We start from the raw sequence: 26889 nt of genomic DNA, 5'->3' as shown, positions 1-26889 counted from the left end.
ATCTTTGGCATATTAGGCTGGACTCATTTGCATGCCATTGGGCTGTAGCCATCTAAACACTTCCAACACTGGAAAGCCAAGTACATTTAAAAAAAAATGCAAACTGGACCGCTGATTAGAGGAGCTGAATAGTCATGTAAGTCCATGGCCATATGGTTACTTCTGACCTCCTCCTCAGACCCACGGCCATTCCCCACCACCATTGATTGACTAGGTAGGACCACATCTATGCAGGTAAAAAACCATAGACCACCTCTTGGTTCATTCTACTTTTAAATGAGAGAAAAACCACTGATCCAGCCTAGTGTTGTACAATAATTCATAATCGCAAGCCTGTAAAACTGTTGACAATGAATTTCTTTGCTTGCATCCTTTGCCAAGGTTTGCAAATGCTAGCCCGGCGCTTACAAAGTTACAAATCCCCCTCCCCTCTCGCACCAGTTCCCTTTGTTCTTCCCCCCTCCCTCCCGGCGGTCCCCCTCGAAACGTTGCCTAGGCTGGGTGAGTGGCTGGGTGAGTGGGCAAATGTTTGGCAGATGCAGTATAATGTGGATAAATGTGAGGTTATCCATTTTGGTGGCAAAAACGGGAAAGCAGACTATTATCTAAATGGTGGCCGATTGGGAAAGGGGGGAGATGCAGCGAGACCTGGGTGTCATGGTACACCAGTCATTGAAGGTAGGCATGCAGGTGCAGCAGGCAGTAAAGAAAGTGAATGGTATGTTAGCTTTCATTGCAAAAGGATTTGAGTATAGGAGCAGGGAGGTTCTACTGCAGTTGTACAGGGTCTGGGTGAGACCACACCTGGAGTATTGCGTACAGTTTTGGTCTCCAAATCTGAGGAAGGACATTATTGCCATAGAGGGAGTGCAGAGACGGTTCACCAGACTGATTCCTGGGATGTCAGGAATGTCTTATGAAGAAAGACTGGATAGACTTGGTTTATACTCTCTAGAATTTAGGAGATTGAGAGGGGATCTTATAGAAACTTACAAAATTCTTAAGGGGTTGGACAGGCTAGATGCAGGAAGATTGTTCCCGATGTTGGGGAAGTCCAGGACAAGGGTTCACAGCTTAAGGATAAGGGGGGAATCCTTTAAAACCGAGATGAGAAGAACTTTTTTCACACAGAGAATGGTGAATCTCTGGAACTCTCTGCCACAGAGGGTAGTTGAGGCCAGTTCAGTGGCTAAGGGGATCAGGGGGTATGGAGAGAAGGCAGGTACGGGATACTGAGTTGGATGATCAGCCATGATCATATTGAATTGCGGTGCAGGCTCGAAGGGCCGAATGGTCTACTCCTGCACCTAATTTCTATGTTCTATGTTTCCTTCGCTCCATAGATGCTGCTGCACACACTGAGTTTCTCCAGCTTTTTAGTGACATTGTCCGCCCTCCCTATACATGCGATTGGCCGGGCCGACTGTCATTCAACCGCGGAGGCCCGTCGGAGGATGCCTTGATTGGCGGCTCATTTGGCCAATGGGTGTTGGCAACTGTCAGCTCTGTTTCACGGCCATTGGTGGGCGTCGTGGGCGTTGACTGCGCTGCCCGGCGCAGGTCCCGCCCCCACCGGGGCCAGAGCGCGGCGTCGCCCAACGGTCGCCCGCGGCCGCCACGATGGGGAGACTGAAGGGGGAGCAGAGGCCGCGGAAGCAGGTGAGCGGGTGGGCGCGCGAGAGGCATGTGGCAGTGCCGGCAGCGGCCCGGCTCCCGGCACCACAGCGCTAAACGCGCCCGGAGAGTGGTGGTTGGTGAGTGGGATATAGGGAACGCGGAAGTGGTGGGTGTGGGATGGGGTGGGGAGAGAGAGAGAGAAGACGGGAGGGGGAATCGGACCGTGCAGGAGGAAGCCCGCTCGCCACTGCCGTCCCCCACCCGCCTCCCAAGGCTGGCCCCCATCCCCTCTCAATACTGGCCCCCATCCCCTCGCAATGCTGACCCCATCCCCTCTCTATACTGGCCCCCATCCCCCCGCATGTCTGGACCCCCTCGCAATGCTGACCCCACCCCCTCTCAATACTGGCCCCCACCCCCTCTCGCATGTCTGGACCACCCACGGAAACATGCTGGCCCTACCAGTCCATGCCGCAATTTTTGGCCCCACCTGCCTGCCCTCGCAATGCATGGCCTTCCCATCCATATGCCTATCCCTTTTAAATGATACCAATGAACCTGCCTCCACCACTTCCCCTCTCAATGCACCGCCACCACTCTCTGCGTAAAGAAGTTCCCCCCTACCGCAACTTCTGTCCCTTAATTCTGGTCCCCCATCTTCCCCTCTCAGGAAAACTTGGCCCAACTCTGTCTATCCCATCATTTTAAAGACCGCTATGTCCCTGGCGCTCCAAAGAATAAAGCCCTAACTTGTTCAACCTTTCTCTGTAACTTAGTTGCTGAAACCCAGGCAACATTCTAGTAAATCTCCTCTGTACCTCTCTATTTTGTTGCAATAATTTGGCGACCCCCACCCCCTCGCAATGCCTGTACAATTTTAACCCCCACTTCCCCTCGCAAGGCTGCATGCTTTCTTTACCACCCATTCCCCTTCGAACAATGCACGGCTCCCATCCCTCTGTTCAATGCTGGCCCCCATTTACCACGTCCTCGCTGCCAAGGTGTAGCAATGCTGGCCCCCATCCCGCTTCCCAATGCTGGCCCCCACCCCTCGCAATGCTAGCCCCCACCCCCTCGCAATGCTGGCCCCCACCCCCTCGCAATGCTGGCCCCCATCCCCCTCGCAATGCTGGCCCCCATCCCCCTCGCAATGCTGGCCCCCACCACCTCGCAATGCTGCCCCCTCCCGCTCCCCCTGCTGGCTCCCATCCCCTCGCAATGCTGGCCCCCATCCCCGCGCAATGCTGGCCCCCCCACCCCCTCGCTCGCAATGCTGGGCTCCCACCCCCTCGCAATGCTGGCAATGCTGGCCCCACCCCCTCGCAATGCTGGCCCCCACCCCCTCGCAATGCTGGCCCCCACCCCTCGCAATGCTGGCCCCCATCCCCGCGCAATGCTGGCCCACCCCTCAATGTTTTTCATTCATTGTTATTTGTCTCACTACATCATCGTCTATATCTCTTGTTTCACTTATCCCTAACTAGTCTGAAGAAGGGTCTCGACTTGAAACGTCACCCATTCCTTCTCTCCAGAGATGCTGCCTGTCCCGCTGAGTTACTCCAGCTTTTTATCTTTAGTTTAAACCAGCATCTGCAGTTCCTGCCTACACAGGTGTGTAGGTAAATTGGCTTGGTATAAATGTAAATTGTCCCTAGTGTGTACAGGATAGTGTTAATGTCGCTGGTTGGTGCGGACTCTGTGGGCCAAAGGGCCTTTTCCGTGCTGTATCTCTAAAACTATACTAAAAACTGTGGCGTCAAAAGGATGATCATTATGGGTTGAGACCCTGAGAGACTGGATGGGTTCTGCAAATGTTCCTTGGGAGCAGAGGAGATTGAGTGTTGATGTGTCACACTTTTCTAGGTTGGTTGTGTCAAGGAAGAGGATATCTGCATTTCAAAATGGATTACATTTCACTGGAGATTAAGATATTGTGGATCATATACAGGCAGTTGAGATTAGTTTATTTTGATAGAGGAGTTATCTTTAAGAGGGAGTTAGATGTGGCCCTTGTGGCTAATGGGATCAGGGGGTATGGAGAGAAGGCAGGTACGGGATACTGAGTTGGATGATCAGCCATGATCATATTGAATGGCCTACTCCTGCACCTATTTTCTATGTTTCTTTATTTCTATGATATCATGTTCCGCACAGACGTTGTGGCTGTAGGGCCTCTTCCTGTGCTGTATTTTTATATTCTGAGAACACATGAAAAAATAAGGGTTAGACACCAGGCCCTTTAAACCTGCCCCATTGTTCAATGTGATTCTGTCTGATCTCCCCATACCCCATACAGCAGTTCCCATGGCCCTCAATTCTCAATCTTTCAACAAATTACCTATCTCTCTAAGGAACTCTCGTAATCCTGGCCTTCACAACTCACCCAAGATGGTGCCCAAGCCATGCGACTTTCTGTGTGCTCGTCCCAGAAGAATCACACATTACAATCACTCTATTATTTTAAACCTTTACTCCAACAGCAGCTTTTCTTACTTTAACTATGCTACTTTATTGGACTTTATCTTGCAATAAATGTTATTCCCTTTATACACTGTGGATGGCTCGAACAAAAGCTTTTCACTCAACCTTGGTACATATGACAATAAACTAAATTTCAACCAACATATATTTCGTACTCTGTGAGAAGAAATTCCTGCTCAACTCAGCTTTAGATGACTGCTCAGAATAAATGCAGTTATTTGGTGATGGACGTGGAAACCAAATTCAGGCACAGTGGCGCAGAGGTAGAGTTGCTGCCTTACAGCGCTTGCAGCGCCAGTTTCTGACTACAGGAACTGTCTATGGAGTTTGTACGATCTCCTCGTGACCACGTGGGTTATTTCAGAAAACTTCGGTTTCCTCCCACACTCGAAAGACGTACAGGTCTGTAGGCTAATTGGCTTGGTTCAGTGTGAATTGTTCCTGGAGTGTGTAGGATAGTGTTATGGTGCAGGGATCACTGGTCAGTGAGACTTGTTGAGCCGAAAGGCCTGTTTCTGTGCTGTATCTCTAAACTAAACTAAAAATATTGTGGCCATTTACTACTGGTGAAGAAGGGAAGATAGGTGGTATTTAATTTCAACTTGTGGTCAGTGCTTTTTTTTATAGAGCTAAAGGTGTAGCTGTTAGCCAAGTTCAATACTCAATACCCTGCTGATGAAGGCCAATGTACCAAAACCCTTCTTGATGACCCTATCGACCTATGACTCCTCTTTCAAGGAACTATGTACCACCCCTCATCCTCCTGCCTGGAATTGTCTTTAAAACTTTTTCAACTATTTAAATTACAGCAATCATCCATTGCCTCTAAAACTGCCCAACTGTACAGCAATTGGTTGTAAGCAGACTGTGAATTAAAAACTAATCTGAAAATTGATAAATTTGTCACAAACTAGGAATATCATACTACATCATTCTGTGGGTTAATAGGCAGTTCAACAAAATACTCTCTGTATCTACTGTCTCTGAAATGCATAACTTGGAGTAGCAGGATGCTCATTTATAAATTCAGAGGGTATGCTTTGATTTGTTGGAACTTTTATGATGGTACAATCTCTTTTCAAAGTCTTAATACATATGATCCGTCGATCATCGATTCATACAGCACAGAAACAATGCCCTTTGGCCCAACATTCATGTTGACCAAGCACTCATTGTACCAGCCCTACACTAATCCCATTTTGGTAAATTCTCCTCGCGTTCCCTTCAATCCCAGCCAGGTTCTACTACACATCTGTAGAAGACTTCTGAAGAACATCTGAAGAGTCTGAACAGTGTCTGAAGAAGGGTCATGACCCAAAACGTCACCAATTCCTTATGTCCAGAGATGCTGCATGTCCCGCTGAGTTGCTCCAGCACTTTGTATCTATCTTCGGTTTAAACCAGCATCTGCAGTTCCTCCCTACACATTTTGATAACCACACACCTGTATACTAGGGGCAACATACAGCTTCCAAATATCCCAGCCACCTGCACATCTTTGGAATGTGGGAGGGCACGGGAGCACCTGGGAGAAACCAACACTGAGAATGTGCAAACCCCACACGAACACTACTGAACTCTGGGTCTCTGGAGCTGCAAAATAGCAGCTCAAACAGCTCCCCTACTCTACCACCCCGTTATCGCCTTCATAGTGAGCCTGGAAATGATTGTAGAGACGTTCTCAACATTTCCAGTAATGGACAGTGGACATGAATATCTCAGACGGCTTGGAAAAGAATAGTTGGTGAAATTTGGCGGGGCCTCAGCATAGAAAAGGATCGGAGAAGATTAGATCCAGTTAATGTGAACAAGTAGTTAATTTGACGGAGGACACAAATCTAAGATTGGTAGTTTGCAGAACCTGTGTCCTCGAGAACAAAGCAAGAGCAGTTTACAGCCATTAGACCTCTCAGGTTGGCTTTGGGCCTTTTTGCTATGCCCCCGTGGTGCTTCTCCCAATGGATTTCAACTTCCGCAGATTAAGTTTGAGAATATTTCCTGTTATTTTGGGAAAAAGTAAATCCTGCACGCCACCCAGCTGATGAAATAGTTACTGCCTCAACATGACAAAATCGCTTTTGAAGTTTCATTAAGACAGAAGAAGAGAAGACTGAACATCATTTATTCGTGGAGACACGAGGAGATGCAGATGCTGGAATCTTGAGCAAAACACTTAAGTGGTGGATTAACCCAACTGGTCAGGATCCTGACCTGCTGAGTTATTCTATCTTGCATTCTATGCGTAATTGTGTATTCAATACTTTATCCAGGAGTTGTGCACTCTTGCACCTATTTTCTATTGACCTCTGCCGCTCTTCAAGGTAATAATTGATGTTACAGGGTCGTACAGCTATTCGGTCCAACTCGCCCACAACGACCAACATGTCCCATCTACACGTTCCTACACCAGTACACGTTTAGCCCATATTCCTCTAAACATATCCTATCCATGTACCTATCCAAATGTTTCCTGAAAGTTGCAATAGTACCTACCTCAACTACCTCCTCTTGCTGCTCGTTCCAGACACCCACCCTTTCTGTAAAAAAGTTACCCCTTAGGTTCCAACTAAGTCTTTTTTCCCATCACCATAACCTATGTTTTCTGATTCTTGATTCCCCTTCTTTTAGCAAGAGACTCTGTGCGTTTACCCGATCTATTCCTCGCATGATTTTGTACACCTCTATAAGATCACCCCTCATCCTCCTGCGCTCCAAGGAATAGAATCCTAGCCCACTCAACCTCTCCCTATAGTTCAGGCACTCAAGTCTTGTCAATATCTTCACAAATAATTTCTGCACCCTTTCCAGCTTGACAATATCTTTCCTATAACATGGTGTCCTGAGCTGAACACAATACTCCAAATGTGGCCCCAGCAACATAACCTCCCAACTTCTATACTAAATACTCTGACTGATGAAGGGGAATGTACCGAAAGCCTTTTTGACCAATTCTTTTCCATCTATTTGTGACACCTCTTTCAAGAAATCCTGTGTCTCTCATGTTCCAAACTGGTGGAGGATGCATCCAGCAGATTCTGTGATCAACTCAAACCACATTCTTGCCACAAAACAATTACAATGGGCCACAGTTCAATGCTTACTATTGGTTTTGAGGCAAAGGTGTTACAGCATATGGGCCATTTAAAATTAAGGATGGAGCTAGGATAACTGTGGGGCTTTTGTTTCAAATTATACAAAGGACACATTTCTAAGCCTACAGTACACATTGATCAGTGGTCCCTTGTAATGGCACAGTGGTTTGTATTTAAGGCCACCGGTGGCTCTTACTATTCATCCTGCCATGTACAACAAGAATGAGTAATCGCACTCATAGAAAACAAACAATTGGAGCCACTAATTGCTATTGGCAAGATTCCTCACTGTTGGTTAAGTTTAAAAAGTCAAGGTGTCTGCTGGGGTAATGAGTGGGCATGGGGGGTGGTGTTGGACAGAAAGGAATTTCCAGCATTTACACAACTCACTCTTATTCTGGTACAAGCTTGGGTTGGGTGCAAACTATCTCTGTATAAATAATCAAAATAGAATATAACAGACAGTGTAACACAGGAACAAGCCCTTTAGCCCACTGTCACATTATATTAAACAAAATTAGCGTTTAGACATTAGAAATGCACTGTAGAAACAGGCCATTTAGCCCAAAGAGTCCGTGTTGAACAGAGATCCCCGTACACTAGCATTGTCTATACACTAGGGAAAAGTTAAAGTTTTACCGACGCCAGTTAGCCTACAAACCTGTTGTCTTTGGAGTGTGGGAGGAAACTGGAGCACGCAGCGAAAACTCTGGAGGGGTGACTTTATTGAGGCGTACAAGGTCATGGGATGCTCAGTCTTTTACGGTCTGGTATTACTGATTAATAATTTATTGTATTGATTATAGTATTAATCTTTGTGTGTTATTCCATATTTTTCATCTGTGGCAAGTAAGAATGTCATTGGTCCATTGCCAGTACATATGACAATGAAACGCTCTTAGAAACAGAAAAATAGGTGAAATAGAAAAAAGTAGGCCATTCGGCCTTTCGAGCCAGCACTGCCATTCAATATGATCATGGCTGATCATCTAAAATCAGTACTCAGTTCCTGCTTTTTCACCATATCCCTTGATTCTTTTAACCCGAAGAGCTTAAATCAAATTCTCTCTTGAAAACATCCAGTGATTTGGGCACCATTGCCTTCTGTGGCAGATAATTCCACAGATTCACAAATCTGGATGAAAAGGTTTTTCCTCATCTCAGTCCTAAATGGCTTACTACCCCTTATTCTTAAACTGTGACCCCTGGTTCTGGATTCCCCCTGGTTCTGGATTCCTGCAACTAACCTGTCTAATCCGTTAAGAATTTTATATGTTTTTATAAAGCTGGCCAAGAATATAAAGGAGGATAGTGAAAGCTTATTTAGGTATGTGAAGAGGAAAAAAATAGTTAAGACCAATGTTGGTCCCTTGAATACATAAACAGGTGAATTTGTTATGGGGAACAATGAAATGGCAGACGAGTTGAACAGGTACTTTGAATCTGTCTTCACTAAGGAAGTCATAAACAATCTCCCAGATATACTAGTGGCCAGAGGACCTAGGGTGATAGGGGAACTGAGGGAAATTCTCATTAGGCAGGAAATGGTGTTGGGTAGACTGATGGGACTGAAGGTTGATAAATCCCCAGAGCCTGATGGTCTGCATCCCAGGGTACTTTCTTAAGTGGCTCTAGAAATCACGGACGCATTGGTGATCATTTTCCCTTGTTCTATATATTCACGATCAGTCCCTGTGGATTGGAGTGTAGCTAATGTTGTCCCACTTTTTAAAAACAGGCGGGAGAGAAAACAGGGAATTATGGACCAGTTAGCCTGACATCAGTGGTGTGGAAGATGCTGGAGTCAATTATAGAAGATGAAATAGCGGCACCTTTAGGATAGCAGTAACAGGATCGGTCCGAGTCAGCATGGATTTACGAAGGGGAAATCATGCTTGACTAATCTTCTGGCATTTTTTGAGGATGTAACTAGGAAAATGAACATGGGAGAGACAGTGGATGTAGTGTTCCTGGACTTTCAGAAAGCATTTGATAAGGTCCCACATAGGAGATTAGTGGGAAAAATTAGAGCACATGGTATTGGGGGTAGTGTACTGACATGGATAGAAAATTGGTTGGCAGACAGGAAACAAAGCGTAGGGATTAACGGGTCCCTTTCAGAATGGCAGGCAGTGACTAGTGGGGTACCGCAAGGCTCAGTACTGGGACCGCAGCTATTTACAATATACATTAATGATTTAGATGAAGGGATTAAAAATAACATTAGCAAATTTGCAGATGACACAAAGCTGAGTGGCAGTGTGAACTGTGAAGAGGATGCTATGAGGATGCAGGGTGACTTGGACAGGTTGGGTGAGTGGGCAGATGCAGTTTAAGTGGATAAATGTGAGGTTATCCACTTTGGTGGCATAAACAGGAAGGCTAATTATTATCTGAATGGCGTCAAGTTGGGAAAAGGGAAAGTACAATGGGATCTGGGGATCTCGACCCGAAATGTCACCTTTTCCTTTTCTCCAGAGATGTTGCTTGACTCGCTGGGTTATGCTAGCTTTTTGTGTCTGTCTTCAGCACGCTGGTAAACCTCTTCTACACCCTCGGCGCAGCTTCCACATCCTAAAAAGGGCAAGCAGAATTACACATAACCACACTCAAATGCAGCTTAACTTTGACTCTTTTTAATTCCCTCAGGTACGAAGCACAAAAGCACTTAGGTCATTACAGTTTGCTAATCCAGCCCGTCAGAAAACAGAGTTCACTCCAGGAACCAGTCGAAGAGAGAAACGGAAGCTTCAAGCAAAACAGCCGAGTCAGTCGAATGCAGACAGGTAACATTAACCGTCCGTATCGGTCATCGGTCCGCTTAACCAACCTGATCCTCCCGGTGGCTCAGTACTTCAACTCCCCCTCCCATTACGAATCCGACATCTCTGTCCTGGGCCTCCTCCATGGCCAGAGTGAGCACCATCAGGAATTGGAGGAGCAGCACCTCGTATCCCGCTTGGGCAGTCTGCACCCTAGCGGCATAAACATTGAATTCTCCCATTTCCGGTAGCCCTTGCTGTCTCCTCCCCTTCTCAGCTCTCCCTCAGCCCTCGGGCTCCTCCTCTTCCTTTCTTCTCCCCGCCCCCCCACCCCACATCAGTCTGAAGAAGGGTTTCGGCCCAAAACATTGCCTATTTCCTTCGCTCCATAGATGCTGTTGCACCCGCTGAGTTTCTCCAGCACTTTTGTCTACTGCAGACAGGTAACATACTTGTGTGTGTGCATTTTTTTTTAGCGCACTAAGGTACAATGGAACTGGTCTAAACCTGCTTGTGATGAAAGAAAATAATGCATTGGATCTCACTCTGTAAATTAATGGTTGTTAAAGTGGTGGCTTTTAATGTGGGAAAGTTATTAATAGAACATCTGCAAAAAATAGTGCGAACCCTTGTCCTGAAATGTAGTCATTTATAGACATGATAAGAAGCTTTATAGCAAAGCTTTATAAAATGTTTATCTAGGCAAGATGTAGAGAACGATACAAAAAAATCTAATTTCCTTACAGATATTTAGATATTCGAACCCGTCTGAAGAAGGGTTCCGACCCAAGTTGTCACCAATCCTTTTTCTTCAGAGATGCTGCCTGACACGCTGCATTACTCCAGCACTTAGTGTTTATTTTAGATATTTGAACAGGTACATAAAGTTTAGAGGTATACTACACAACCCGTTGGGTTCCCGTTGCACACTGAGGGCAAACCTTCGTCATTTCACCAACATCAGCAGAAAGATTTCTCCTTGCAAGCCGTGCATTTCGTCTTGTATCTCTGGCCCGCTGCTCATTCCTTCTGTTTTGCACTCTTTCTCGTAAATCTTTGAGACATTCAGTTCCTTCTTGTTACGTCTCTTGTTCACTTCTGATCCTTACTACTTCTCGACGTCTCTTTGCATAATTTCTTGACCATCCTGCAACTCCTTTGCTCCCTCTTTTTGGCATGATGTGATAAGGAGATAGATATTTATCAGGATGTAGATATTTATAAACATCTAAACAGTCAGTTGTTTTTGAAGAAGAACTCTTATCTATAACTGCTATCTATTACTGCAATAACTACAGGAGTGGGATGCTTGGGAAGTGGACTATGTGTGTGGGGAAAGATCAAATAATTAAGCGATTCTAATGCATTAAGATTTAGAACATAGAGAAGGAAACAATGTGTCAAAGCAATAAAGTTAGCCGAATGTGTTCCAACATTTAAATTATTCAAAGAGAATTTTTCTTTAGAAGAATGAAAGAATCTTGTTTAAAATATGTAACATCCTTTTAGGACATGAGGTAGAGGCTGCTACCTCTGTCTGGGAAATATAGTTTCAGGTAAGGGCTTGACTTCTGGGGATTGAGATGAAACATTTTGTCTTTCAAAGAGTTGAGTATCTTTGGAATGTATTCCCTTGAGGCCCCTGCAGGCTTAGTTGAGAAATTTATTCAAGATTGAGATCAATATATCTTTGGAAACAAGAGATACAGTGAAAATACCAGAAAGCCGAGTTTATGTAGATCAGTCATGCACTTATTGAATGGCAGGGCAGGTTCAAGGAATCATGTTAATCACTTCACTGTGAGGCTAACAATGAGATGAAATCAATATGTTTAAAATTCATTTCATGCAACACCACAATGCCATCTTGATACCCAGCTGCAGATGCAAAAGAAGAGATCTGCTTGAGGTTCAGTTAGGATTTGACGAATACATGAATGAAAGAAATATAGCTTTAGAAAAAGTTCATCTTGTGCTTGTTGGGTCAATTGTTGTGCAGAACAATGTAGGCATTGTCTGCAGAACAGCTTCCCTTACAGGGTGTGAGTTTCATTTGCGTTTTGCTGAATTCTGCCCTTACGCAGGACACTGCATGTTTAGGTGGGCAAAGGCAGAGAGAGGGTGCAGAAAAGATTTAGCAGAGTGGATGAAGCACTTCAGGAGCACGGACAGAGTGGAGACACTGGGAGCTGAAGGCCAAGGAATAATTTTGATGGAGCATCGTGGCGGTGAATAAAAACATGTTACTAGTGGCTGAGGGGTGAATAAGAATGGAGATGATTTGCAGAAGAATCGGGATACACGAGGATATCTTTCTTTCACACTGTGACTGTGGTCGGGAATCTGCGATCGGAAAGGTTGTGGAGACCTTGTTGATGGATCTTTATGCCAAGAGAGCAGAAACTGCAAGACAGTGGGGAAAATCTGTGTAATTGGAGTGTCAGGATTGTGCACACTGGTATGGGCCCATTTGGCCTGCCTCGAATTAAACTTCTTTCCACTCAAGATTGTAGTTGTCCATAACTTCTCTGAAGTGTACTTCCTATCTGTGATACCAACCTTTGGAAGGACAAAGGCTGCATATGCACCTGGCCATCTCAAGATTCCCTACTAACTTGCACAATGTTCACTTCATTTTGACCCATAACAACCAAGCCAGAAAGTGTTGTTCACTAATCCAGTTTATATCTCTAGTCAAAGATATATACCTGCCTTATCGTAGGTGCAAGGTGTTTCAATGGATAGGTTTCTGATGAGGCTGTCCTATAACGAAAAGTGGAGTAAGATTACTCCTGTACTTTATTTAAAAAATGGACTGAGGAAAAATAAGATTCTGAGAGGGATTGATAGGATGGTTATTGACAGTGCGGCACTGTTACGCATAGGTATAGTAGCTGCCTTGTGGTGCCAGAAACCCGCATTGATCCTGACTATGAGTGCAGTCTGTGTGGAGTTTGCACATTCTCCCTGTGACCACGTGGGTTTTCTCTGGGTGCCATCCTCATGGGTTAAAGCCCGTCACACTATTTGTTTGTATTCAGTTGTCCATAGGGGATCTTGGAACCAAATTTAGTTTTCTTTTGGCAAAAGCAGTACCAATTTGACGATGACTGTTAATACACGTGGAGACAGCAGCAAGAAGCTATGTGTGAGTCCTGTTCACTGAGTCGTGCGTGACTCCTGATCTCTGAGGATAATTAGAATTGGAATAAAAGGGTGGACTTTTTCACGACATTATATGTTCCCTGGATGATCAGAGTACTCAATGACTACAAGTTGAAGCTGAAGCAGGAGAGTAAGGGTGTCCACTGACTGAAAGATACTCTTGGGTTCACATGAGAAACTTTTCAGACCTCATGTAGGCGGCCAATGTTGAAAGCTTGGCAACTTGAGTGCAAGTTGAATGGTGTGAAGGGGTTTATTGTATGAGGGATGGAGTACAAGAACAGTGAAGTCTTACTACACTGTACAGGGCTTTGGTGAGACCACAGCCAGACCTCAGTTTAAAGAATATGTTTGCCTTGGAGACAGTGATGAAAATGTTTACATGATTGATTTCTGGAATTTTTGTGGAGAAAATTTTGGATGATTGGTTCAAATATCCCTGGGCTTTTCTGAAATTTATGTAAAGAGATCTTAATGGAATTTAAAAGATTCTGTGGGAGCTTAACAGGACAGATGATTGTGGGGAATCTAGAATTAGCAAGTAAAGTCTTAGTAAAAGGATGGTCAGTTACTGAGATGAAGAATTTCTTTCCTCAGAGGGCTGAGAATTTTTTGTAACAAAATATTCCAAACCAGAGCTGGAGTTGTTGAATGACTGAGTATTTCCTAATATAAACACAAAACCCTGGAGTAACTCAGCAGGACGGGCAGCACCTCTGGAGAGAAGGAATGGGACGTTTCAGGTCGAGACCCTTCTTCAGACTCATTTCCCAAGCCAAATTAAGCACATGTTTGGATGTGGAAGAACTGAGAGATGTGGGGATTAGGCAGGAAAGTGCTGAGAACAGACAATATCTCGTGGAATGGCAGACCAGACTTGAATATGAAAATACTCCTGTGTTTTATGTTCATCCTTGGGGAAGTTGTTCATTTTGTTTCAGTCTGCTTAAATTAGAGGCCGTAGATTGTCAGTACTTTCGAGTAGTTTTGGGAATGAGCGATATCTTGCTTCATACAAAATGGTAGGTTGAACTACAGTTTATGTGGACAAATGAAATTGAAGCGTGGGGCAGATGCCAGACTTTGATTGCACAAATGCTCAAGGTGGGATGCTTTTCCTCTTTCTACAATGTATCTGACCTGAACCGTTGTCTATACCTTCCCCGCCACAAATACTACCTGACCCATTCAATTCTTCCAGCACTTTATGTTTTGCTCAAGATTCCAGCATCCGCAATTACTTGCCGCTCATTATTTCTCACTATGCTGATGTGTACACGGATGTTCAGACATGATGGCGCAGCGATTGAGTTGCTGCCTTAGAGCACCACAGACCCGGGTTCGATCCTGACTATGGGTGTTTGTCTGTACGGAGTTTGTACGTTCTCCCAGTGACCTGCATGGGTGTTCTCCAAGATCTTCGGTTTCCTCCCACACTCCAAAGACGTACAAGTTTGTAGATTAATTGGCTTGGTACAAATGTGAATTGCCCCAACTATGTAGGATTGTGCTAGTGTATGTGGATCGCTGGTTGGCGTCAACTCGGTAGGCCGAAGAGCCTGTTTCCATACTGCATCTCTACTGCAGCTAAACATGATGTTTGTGTTTGCAGGCAAACGATGCCCATAAAAAGTAAAGTTTACGACAGTCAAGGTGTCCTCATCGTCAGCAAACGGGACCGGTGTGATTGTTTGGACGAGGATTGTTTGGGCTGCTTCTACCCGTGCCCTAGCTGTGACTCCCAGAAATGTGGCATTGAATGCCGCTGTGATCGAAAGTGGTTGTACGAGCAAATTGAAGTAGAAGGCGGTGAAGTAATTCGCAATAAGAATGTGAACTAGGATGCTGAGGATTTTCAAATGATGACTTTTATTTATAAACTTAAAAAATGTGCCATTTTCTGATTGGAAATGTGACCTTGTAAAAGTGTTGCCATTTGGTTGACACGTGATCCAAGGTACATTCCAGGAAAAAGAAATCTGTTGCAGAGCTTAAAAGATATACTTGCATATTTAAAATGATAATGTTAACAATTCAAATATATGATCAGCAGTGTTAAATGTTACGTGTGCTGTAAGTGCTAAATATTTTCTACACTTTATCTGCTCTTCCATTCAGACAACTGATTTGAATTGTTGAATTCAATTTTTTTTTAAAGCAATAAATTCTAACTTTAGTAAATTACTTTGAATTACTGGATAATTCAAAATCAGTAGGGGAAAAAAATGTATTTTGATTGTCAGGACTAAGTTGTATCCACCTTGGCTGTCGATAAAGCTTTTTCCTTCCATCATGGTGTGCTGGTGCATAATAAAGCTGCTGGACGCTATTTGTCTGATTTCTGGATAGAATGATTGATTTTTCTCCAGTTTCTGCCAAAGTGCACTATTTCCATGTAACATTACCACCTTGCAACATTATTTCCTTGGAACATTAACATGTTGAAAGTTGGAGATTTCAAAAGTGCAAATCTCGGGAGATTTGACATTATCAATCAACCTTGTATGTCTTGGAAGCTAATCATGTCTCGTGAGTTGGCACTTAATGATGTCAAATTGCCCTTGTCCACAGGTAAAGGAACGTGTGTGCGCATAGGCACGCACACCCACAAACACTCGCACGCACATACACATACGCGCGCACACACGCACTCAGTTTAGTAAAGGTTTTTTCATGGAACATGTTAATAGCTTTATTATGGAACTTTTGTTAAAGCCCAACGCTATTTGCTCTGAGAGAGCGATGATTAGCTGCTAAACCCTCGAACCGCCAACTTGAACCTGCTACCAGGTGTAGTGGTGGAGGCAGATACAACACTGGCATTTAAGAGGCTTTTAGATAGACACATGGATATGAAGGGATGTAGATCATGTGTATGCAGATGAGGTTAGTCTATCTTGGCATCATGTTTGGCACAGACATTGTGGGCTGAATAGTCTGTTCCTGTTCAATGCAAGCAGTTGGTCCAAGTGGTCTTGTGCTGTAAATGAGGTGCACAAGAGGCTAAATTTGGTGGAGCTCTGAGTTCTTGGGCTGGAGAAGTTTGCAGAAGGAAGGGGGAGACTAAAGGGAATCCATAAACAAAGCCGAGAATGGTAAAATCAAAGTGTTCATGGACCCATGCCAGTAAACAGCCAGAGGCACAGAGATGTAAAAACGCACACCACTGGATTCAGGGATAGTTTCTTCCCAGCTGTTATCAGGCAACTGAACCATTCTATCAACAACTAGAGAGCAGACGTGAGCTACCATCTACCTCAATGGAGACCCTTGGACTATCTTTAATCGGACTCTACTGGACTTTATCTTGCACTATACATTATTCCCTTTATCCTATATCTGTACACTGTGGACAGCTGGATTGTAATCATGTATTGTCTTACAGCTGACTGGTTAGCATGCAACAAAAGCTTTTCACTGTACCCCGTAAACAATGGGGGAAAAAAGCTAGGTTGACAAAAAATTGTGGAGAAGCTCAGCGGGTGAGGCAGCATCTATGGATCTGACTCTATGCATCTACGGACAGAAGGAATTGCCGATGTTTCGGGCCGAGACCCTTGTTCAGTCTGAAGAAGCGTCTCGACCCAAAACGTCGCCTATTCCTTCTCTCCCTAGATGCTGCCTCACCTGCTGAGTTTCTCCAGCATTTTTTGTCTACCTTCGATTTTTCCAGCGTCTGCAGTTCTTTCTGAAACCAAAAAAAACCCGCTGATGATGGGTAACCAGAACTTGGTGTAAATTTAAATATTGGGGTTGATGTTTTCGATTAACTCTGTGGAACGAAGGATAGAAGGCAGACTAACCAAGTGAACATTGGAATTATCTGGCTCATAAATGAGCCTGAGGCTGGGATTGTTATAACTGGGCTGGTTAGGTTACAAGAATATAAAGTAGAATTGAAGATTTTTCGTGCACGTTTAATAACTTAATTAATTTCCAATGCAGTTTTTAAACCAGAATATGGTAGGCAGCACAGCCATTGCAACATAATTGCAGAAGAACACCTGGCTTGGTGTTCTTCGCTGGAGTAACTCAGCAGGTCAGACAACATCTCTGGTGAACATGGATAGGTGACGTTTTGGTTCAAGTCTCTTCTAAAAATTTACGTTTTGGGTCACAACACACTCAGTGGGCTGAAGTGCCTGTTTCCGCGCTGTATCTCTAAACCAAGCTAAACTAACCTAAAAGTAAGAGTTAGAGTAAATGACATACAGCACAGAAACAGAAGGGTCCCAGCCCGAAATGTCACCTATCCACGTTCTCCAGAAATGCTGCCTGACCCGACCTGCTGAGTTACTCCAGCACTTATTTCCACTTGATGTGTGACAGCATTGTAGTTACATGAGTGCTCACTAGGTGTCAGTAAAGCATTTAAATTTAAGGAGACGCACACAGCATCGATATAGAAAGTCTAATCTCACTGTCTAAATACCCCACTCTGTGCATTAATTCTTATCAAATGAGAATGCGATTAACTAGTTCCTCCAACTGACATGGAGTGAGGGATGAATATTGGTTATCTCTGCTGTTTTTGGAACAGCGCCTTTGGATCTTTAACCTGTGAGAGGGCGATGTAGTCCTCAGTTCAACATCTCCAACTAAACTCCAAACTCCATTGTACTAGGGATTTGGGGCTTCGTTTTGCTTTTAGCACAAATTAAGTTTTTAAAACATTTATTTCAAAAAATATTAGTTTATTATATTACCCATTGAGTACTGTGTTTATAACCCTGTTGTGCTGCTGCAAGTAAGAATTCCATTGTTCCGTTTCAGTACATATGACAATAAAACACTGTTGACTTGTCTGAAGGAAGAAGCACTCGCCTAGAAAGCCTGGCCCTAATTTTAGAATCAGATTCCACAGCTTGAAGGGAAGTTGATCGTATTCAACTCAACATGCATCTTTCAGCACAAGGTTGCTCTCCCTGCCAAAGGACCCAATTCAAAGCTAACTACCTCTCCCCCTTAGTCCAGAGAGCACAGTCTGGAGAAGGGTCTCGACCCGAAATGCCAATCATCCTTGTTCTCCAGAGATGCTGCCTTACCAGCTGAGTCACTCTGGCATTTTGATTCTGTCTTGAACACAAAGTGGCAAAGTATGATCGTCCCTGTACCACAACCAGACCTGCACCCTCTGGAAGGACAAGACCAGGCAGTGGTGGAGAACAAGTACCAGGCTCAATGACTGACTCACTTTTGAATTTATTTATAGGATGTGATTATCATCAGCGAGGCCAGCAATTAATGACCATCCTGTAGTATGTTCTGGCGTGAGCTGCCATCTTGACTACTGCTCTGTTCAATGTTTGCTGCTATAGGGGCTCAAACGCTGCTGTAAAGTTGGGACTTCCGGGATTTAAGGTGGCACAGCGGTAGAGTTGCTGCCTTACAGCGCCAAAGACCCGGGTTCAATCCTGACTACGGGTGCTGTCTGTACGGAGTTTGCACATTCTCCCTGTGACTGTATGGATTTTCTACAGGTGCACTGGTTTCCTCCCACATTCCAAAGACATGCAAGTTTGTACATTAATTGGCTTCTGTGAATTGTCCCTAGTGTGTAGGGTTGAACTAGTGTACGGGTGATCGCTGGCCGGCGTGGACTCGGCAGGCAAAATAATCTGTTTCTGTTCTGTATCTCTAAACTAATCTCTAAATTTAGATCCAGTGACAATGAAGGACTGGTAACATTGAAAAATCAAAAGGGGAAGATTAAGTTGATGCATTTTATTACTGCCTTATTAGGTTTAGATTTAGGTTAAGCACGTGAATCCAGGGACTGTACAGTGAAAAGTTTTATTTTGCACACTATCCAAAGAGTTGTGAGTCTGGTTTTCTGGATACTTTCAAGAGAGAGCTAGTTAGGGCTCTTAAAGATAGCAGAGTCGGGGGATATGGGGAGAAGGCAGGAAAGGGGGTATTGATTGGGGATGGTCAGCCATGATCACATTGAATGCTGGCTCGATGGGCCGAATGGTCTACTCCTACACCTATTGTCTATTGTCAAACAGATCAGATATACCATACGTAACTATAGTAAAGTGAAACTCAAGTATGATAGAGAAAAGGGAAAGAAGGTTCTGTTTGGTGGTTGGTATACACTACAGCCTTGGTGTGGAGTTTGATTTAATGCCCGAGGCAGAAATATACGCAGCGATCATACACAAAACATGACTGCTCATGGGAACCTCACTGCTTTGTTTCCCTCATTGGTTGTGAACAGTCAAGAATGAGTCAAGAATGTTTAATTATCATATGTACTGGCATGGGAACATTCTTTCGGATATAGGATTTATCAATACACCAACACTTCTAGCACAAGACGTATAGAGTAATACAGCATAGAAACAGGCCCTTCGGCCCAACCTGCCCATGCCAACCAAGATGCCCCACCACACTGGTCCTACCTAAAGATCTTAGAGCTCTGTTATTTGGTCCTACCTGCCTACATTTGGCCCATGTCCCTCTAGGCCTTAGTGAACCTCTATCCCTTGACTTAAGGAAGGATTACAATGTTCATATGTTTATAAATCTACCCTTCCCTCTCAACCTCATTCTCCTGCCTTCTCCCCTTAACCCTTGGCACCTTTACCAGTCAAGAATCTGTCAATCTCTGCCTTAAAAAAAATACCCAATGACTTGGTCTCCACAGCCGCCTGTGGCAATGAATTCCACAGATTCACCACACTCGTCATCTTCATCATCTTTCTAAAGGTACATCCTTTTATTCTGAGGCTGTGCCCTCTGGTCTGAAACTCTCCCACTAGTGGAAACATCCTCTCCACATCCTCTCTATCCAGGCTTTACACTATTCGGTAAACTTCAATAAGGTCCCGTCCTCCTTCTGAACTCCAGTGTGTAGAGGCCCGTTGCCCGTCAAACGCTCATCGCACGTTAACCGAATCATCCCCGGGATCTTCTCGGGACTCTCTCACATCCAGCACATCCTTCCTCAGATATGGAACGTGTTCTGCAAGTTGCTGCAGGTGTTCTACCAATCGGTAACCAATTCCATCTTCTTCGCTGTTGTGTGCTGGGGCAGCAGGGCAAATAGGATTCACAAACTCATCAGGAATGCTGGCTCTGTCCTGGGTGCAGAGTTGGTTTGATGGGAGGTGGTCTTGGAGGGGAGGATGCCTCTTAAACTGGAAACTGTATCCTGGACAATACAGCTCACCCCACACCATGACACACTGGCCAACCTGAGGAGTACCTTCAGCAACAGACTGGTTCCACCAAGATGCAGGTACAGAACGCCATAGGAGATCTTTCTTCCCTGTGGCTATCATACTGTACAACAAGTCCTCCTTCTGTATTGGGATAGGCTGAGACTGAGAATGACTCCTCCTCCCCCCCACTCCCCCCCATCCCAATCTTTGCACATCCCCAATCCTTTCCACTCATCACTTTAATATTATGTTTCATGTATTTTGAGTTTTATGACTCGACAGATCAATTTCCCTCCTGGGATAAATAAATAAATTTCTATCGTACCGTAAGTGGAAGTGAATGATGCGTCAGTACTTTGTTGAAGAGAGCAACAAGTTTATCCCACTGTCTTGACCAACGTGGCTTAAATAAAGCCAGATCTTCCGATGAGCATCATTGCTCCATGTACAAGTTGTGAATAACATTACAACAAAAACAATACTTCCAAGGTATTCCATCAAAAGTAGAGTGCTTTGAGACATCCTGGGGTGTAGCATATAATGTCCCAAGGCAAGCTCTCTCATCCTTGTATGCAAGGGTTGGTGCAACTTGACTTTTTTTACACTCATTTCGACAGATAAAATTGATGCTCTACTTAAGCATTTATTTTCATTTTTATCGATTTAAATTTTCAGAATTGTACAAAATTAGAGGTGAGAGGGCAAACAATTTATCAATGTCAGTGCACCGATACATGGCTTATATAATCACTTCTCAAATATAAAAAGGCAAATGTGCATAAATCAATAAGTCCCTACCTGCTTTAATTCATCGTATTTATTTGCTACTAACATTGCACTGATGAAATAGAATTGAAGGCACAAAAAAATTTAGAGATCCATTATCGCCGTTACTGGAGAGCACACATTAGAAACAGAAACATAGAAAATAACAGGTAACAATCAATAACCCGTGCCAGCCTTCTCCCCATACCCCTTGATTCCGCTAGCCCCAAGAGCTCTATCTAGCTCTCTTGTAAATTCATCCAGTGAATTCTGATTTTTCTTTTGTGCATCTGTCAGTGTGTGGTGGAATTGACAATTATCAAAATGTATTCATAAAATCTAATCCTATCGTCCACTTTTTCACCCAGATAGCTGTGAATCTGTGGAATTCTCTGCCACATAAGGCAGTGGAGGCCAACTCACTGGATGTTTCCAAGACAGAGTTAGATATAGCTCTGAGGTCTAACGGAACCAAGGGACATGGGGAGAAAGCAGGAACGGGGGGGCTACTGATTTTGGATGATCAGCCAAGATCATATTGAACGGCGGTCCTGGCTCGAAGGGCCCACTCCTATTTTCTATGTTTCTATGTTTAAGAAGGAACTGCAGATGCTGGAAAATCTGAAGAAGGGTTTCGACCCGAAACGTTGCCTGTTTCCTTCGCTTCATAGATGCTGCCTCACCCGCTGAATTTCTCGAGCATTTTTGTCTACCTTCTATGTTTCTATGATTTGGACAGGCAGCCGCAATGTCTGGCAAAACCCAGCGGAGGGCGAAGTCACTGCATTATTCCACAGGGGTGCAGAACAGACTGACTGCTACACTAATTTACCTCTGAGTGGCATTAATGGCCGATTTGATATTTTTAAATATAACCCTGACAATTTTGACGAACATGTGATAAATCATCATGCAGAACCTACAAAACTCTGGAGATTTTTCAAGTAACTGCGAGAACACAATAAGGTGGAAGATATTAATTCTTTCATAAAACAGAAACATAGAAAATAGGTGCAGGAGTAGGCCATTCGGCCCTTCGAGCCTGCACCACCATTCAATATGATCATGACTGATCATCCAACTCAGTATCCTGTACCTGCCTTCTCTCCATACCCCCTGATCCCTTTAGCCACAAGGGCCACATCTAACTCACTCCTAAATATAGCCAATGAACTGGCCTCAACTACCTTCTGTGGCAGAGAGTTCCAGAGATTCACCACTCTGTGTGAAAAATGTTTTTCTCATCTCGGTCCTAAAGGATTTCCCCTTTATCCTTAAACTGTGACCCTTTGTCCTGGACTTCCCCAACATCGGGAACAATCTCCCTGCATCTAGCCTGTCCAAGCCCTTAAGAATTTTGTAAGTTTCTATAAGATCCCCCCTCAAACATAGAACATTCTACAGTATCGGGACAGGCCATTCGGCCCACAATGTCCAGGCTGAAAATTATGCCGTTTAATTAATCTTCTCTACCTGCACGTGATCCATATCCCTCCATTCCTTGCGTATCCATATGCCTGTCTAAAAGCCTCTTAAATGACACTATTCACATCTGCCTCCACCACCACCCCTGGCAGCACATTCCAGGCACCCACCATCCTTTCATACAAAATTCATACAAAAACAAAAGCACAGCATTAGGTTGAACTATGTTGGTCCCTCTAAAAAACAATTAATTAATAAACCAAATAAGATATTACTTCAAGCCACTTTCTGATGATAAACTTCCAAGAGTAGATCTCCAGTTTTAAAGGCTTCATTGTTTTCTTCACTTTAAAACATAGAACATTTAACACAGAGCGTACAGCACAGGAACAGGCCCTTCAGCCCACAATGTACGTGCTGAATATAATGCCTACTAATCTACTTCCATCTGCCAGCACTTGCTCCATATCCCTCCATTCCCTGCATATCCATGTAACTGACAAACGCTTTCCACTGTACCTCGGTACACATGGCAATAAACTGATCTGAACTGACGAGCAGCCTCTTAAATGCCACTACTGTATCTACCTTCATCCTCCGCAGTGCATTCGAGGCACCCACCAATCTCTGTGAAAAAAAAACCTGCCCCGCACATCTCATTTAAACTTTGCCCCTCTCACCTTAAAGCTCTGCCCTCTAGCCTTTGACATTACCACTGGGAAACAGGATCTGACTATCGACCACATTATGCCTCTCATGATTTTATATACTTCTATCCGCTCTCCCCTCAATCCCTGACACTCCAGAGAAAAACATCCAAGTCTGCCCAGCTGCTCCTTATAGCCAATACCTGCTAATTCAGGCAACATTCTGCTAAACCTCTTCTCAACCCTCTCCAAAGCCTCCACATCCTTCTCAGAGGTGATGCAGTTCCAAGAGGAGGTAAAGAGTAGGTGTCCATGTTTAAAAGCATCGCGGTTTTCTTCACTCCATATCAGATGAAAAAAGAAATTGGGAAGAATATTTTTGAACCACGATTAGGAATAGTTCATTTGGCATTTGTGTTCTTTCTCTCCATCACCTCAATGAATAGACCACATTAACATAGAACAGTACAGCACAGGAACAAGCCCTTCGGGGCCACAATGTCTGCTTCGAACATGATGCCAAGTTAAACTAATCTCCACTGCCTGCATGTGATACATGTCCCTCCATTCCCTGCATATCCATGGGCCTCTCTAAGAGCCTCTTAAACACCACTGTTGCATCCACCTCCTCCACCCCTGACTGTGCTTCGATCTGAACCACACAGAAGGTGCAGAAGAGGTTCACCAGGACTTCGCCTGGAGGAGAGGGTATTAGCTAAAAGTAGAGGTTGACCAAACTTGGATTGTTTATTTCTGGAGCGTCGGAGGTCGAGGGAAACCCAATGGAAGTATATAAAATTATGAGAGGCAATAGATAGGGTAGACAGTCAGAATCTTTTCCCCAGGGGGGGATATGTCAAAGACTGGAGGGCACAGCTTTACTGCCAGAGGGGGAACGTGTAAATGAGATGTGCAAGATGGCAGATGTTTTTACAGAGTTTAAGAAGGAACTGCAGATGCTGGAAAATCGAAGGTTGACAAAAATGCTGGAGAAACTCAGCGGGTGAGGCAGCATCTTGATGATCAGAGGACCACGTGAAGAATGGAAGGGTATGGATCGCATACATGCAGGGGAGATTAGTTAGAGTAGGCACCATGTCCAGCACAGGAATCGTGGGTCGAAGGACTCGTTCCAAAGGAACAGGTATAAGGAAATATGATGAAGACAGAGAGAGTGGTGGAGAAATGGGGAGATTTCGAGATGCGAATTCCCAGAGTTTGGTGCTGAAGGCACATCGGCTAATGCGGAGAGACTAAAATGATCCCGGTGGGCGAGAGGGAAGTACGTGGGAGAGCACGGCAATGGGCCGCTTAGAAAACAAGGATGACAATTTTCCAGCCAGAGCATCGTCAGTGTAGACCAGAATTCGTCCATTTGGCCCATCAAGTTGGCTTATTGGGCTAGTCTAAACTCACTCTAAACCTTTCCACTTTGGTAGCAAAAACCTGGACAGGTTGGGTGAGTGGGCAGATGCATGGCAGATGCAGTTTAATGTGGATAAATGTCAGGTTATCCACTTTGGTGGTAAAAACAGGAAGGCAGATTATTAACTAAATTGAGTCAAGTTGGGAAAAGGGGAAGTACAACAGGATCTGGGGGTCCTTGTTCTTCAGTCTATAAAAGTAAGCATGCAGGTACAGCAGGCAGTGAAGAAAGCAAATGGCATGTTGGCCTTTTCGCTCCATAGATGCTGCTGCACCCGCTGCGTTTCTCCAGCATTTTTGTCTACCTTCCAGTTTCCAGCATCTGCAGTTCCTTCTTAAACACCTGTCTATCTGTCTGTCGATTTGGTTTCCCTGCCCCGAAGGATTCAGAACCACAGCCGCTTTACTGCAAGCGGGTGGATAATGCAGGACTTCAGCACGTAGACAGTGTGTCACAATGTTGCACAACTCTGTCAACCCCACTCGCATCCCTCAGTCTGTTTGCCAAATGCAAAGTGAAAAGACCATTCATCAAACAATTACAGCCGGTGGGCTGCTTTCTCCGGGGCCCGCGACACAGCGGCGGGGAGGGTGAAGGGGGAGCCGCTCATTCTGCAGCTTGGCGTGTGGGCGGTGACTGGGAGACGCCCGGCACCGTGCACATGCAGGCAGGCAGGAGCCGGGCCAGAAATTGCTATTGACATTTCAATTTTGCATGATTTTTCTTCTTTGATAGCGTAATAGGGAAAATTTACATTTGAATAAAGTGCAAATAGTACACGTCTCTGCGAGTTTCGCAGAATGTCAGAGTGTTTTTTTCCAATTACAGATCTATTTCAGATGGTATAATGCAATTAAACAATAATTGGTTACAAGATCGGCAGCAAGGTTATGATCTCAAGCAGTTCTCTCTCTCTCTCTCTCTCTCTCTCTCATCCTTAATCTGTACATTGTAAATGGCTCGATTGTAATCAGTTATTGCCTTTCTGCTGATTGGATAGCAAGCAACAAAACCTTTTCACTGTACCTCGGTACACGACAATAAACTAAACTGACATCTTTCTCTCACACACTCTCTCACCCTCTCTCCCTCTCCCCCTCTCTCAATCTCTCTCTCTCCCTCTCTCTCTCAATCTCTTACTCACTCTCTATCTCCCTCTCTCCTTCTCTCTCTCTCCCCCTCTCCCTCGCCCCTCTCTCTCTCTTCCCCTCTCCCTCTCCCCTCTCTCCCTCTCACTCTCTCTCTCTCTCTCTCTCTCTCTCTCTCTCCCCCTTTCTCAATCTCTCTCTCAACCTCTTTATCTCCCTCTCTCACACTCTCTCTCTCTCCCCCCTCTTCCCCCTCTCTCCGTCTCTCTCTCTATCCCTCTCTCCCCTCTCTCTTATCTATCTCTCTCTCTCTCTCTCTCTCTCTCTCTCTCTCTCTCTCTCTCTCTCTCTCTCTCTCTCTCTCTCTCTCTCTCTCTCTCTCTCCCTCTCCCTTTCTCTCTGTTTCTCTCTCTCTCTCTCTCTCTGTGACATGCAAGCTTAAACACCAAAACATAGACAAAAAGTGCTGCAGAAACTCAACAGGTCAGACAGCATCTCTGGAGAAAAAGAATGTGGGTTATGATCCTTTTCAGACTGAAAGTGAGGGGGGGGGGGGTGGGTGGGGAGGGGATGGGAGTGGAGGGAGAACTGGATAACCTGCTCTGTCATGGTCTTTTTCTTGTCCAGTTCATTCACCCCCACCCCCCACCCCCACCTTCAGTCTGAATAAGTGTTTTTGTTTCAAAATAAAGTTTATCTTGGGGAAAAAAATGTATTGTACATTAAGCCACGCGTGTGGCACCGTTGCGTGGTAAATAGAATATAACAAAAGATATTTACTGATTGCATGATGCTATTTATGTATTAATATTTTTATGAATACACTTTATTTGTGAAATAGAGAATAAATACCGTGGGCTCATGAGGCTGGTACAGGTTTGGGTTTATTCGTGTCACATGAACCATATACAGTGTGTACAGACCTTCATTGTATCCACTCTCCTGCCTGTAAGTGACATTTGGAGCCATTTACCTGTTTATAGTTTCACGCCCTCGTGCTGTGTGTCAACGGTGTCTCGGAGGGTCAACTTCCCATCTCTTCCCATGAGAGACTGCTGGATATCTTTGTGGATTGTGCTCCATGTGACTTAGAGCAAATGTTCCCAAACTGGGGTAAATTTCGTCTACACTGGGGGTACATTTGTTGATTCTGGATTTGTACATATTTTTTCTCATTGACTGACTGTGTTTAGTTCTGGTATACCAGTATCTGTTCATCATTAGTTGTCCATAAATAAGTGACATAATATTGTTA

The 26889-nt window shown here is 44.5% G+C and overlaps 1 protein-coding gene across 1 annotated transcript; it reads left to right on the top strand.

Moving 5' to 3' along the window:
- Nucleotides 1–1463: 1463 nt before the first annotated feature.
- On the top strand, nt 1464–15446 carry LOC129705997 (ARL14 effector protein-like; the record flags this gene model as incomplete). Its single annotated transcript, XM_055649968.1, has 3 exons — nt 1464–1754; nt 9840–9976; nt 14730–15446. Coding segments are annotated over 3 exons (657 nt in total), but the record flags the coding sequence as incomplete, so codon positions are not given.
- Nucleotides 15447–26889: the final 11443 nt, after the last annotated feature.

Source organism: Leucoraja erinacea, chromosome 18 (genome assembly GCF_028641065.1).
Source record: "Leucoraja erinacea ecotype New England chromosome 18, Leri_hhj_1, whole genome shotgun sequence".
NCBI lineage: Eukaryota > Metazoa > Chordata > Chondrichthyes > Rajiformes > Rajidae > Leucoraja > Leucoraja erinaceus.
The sequence above is the reverse complement of the archived record's forward strand: the minus strand, read 5'-3'. Positions and strand labels throughout refer to the sequence as shown.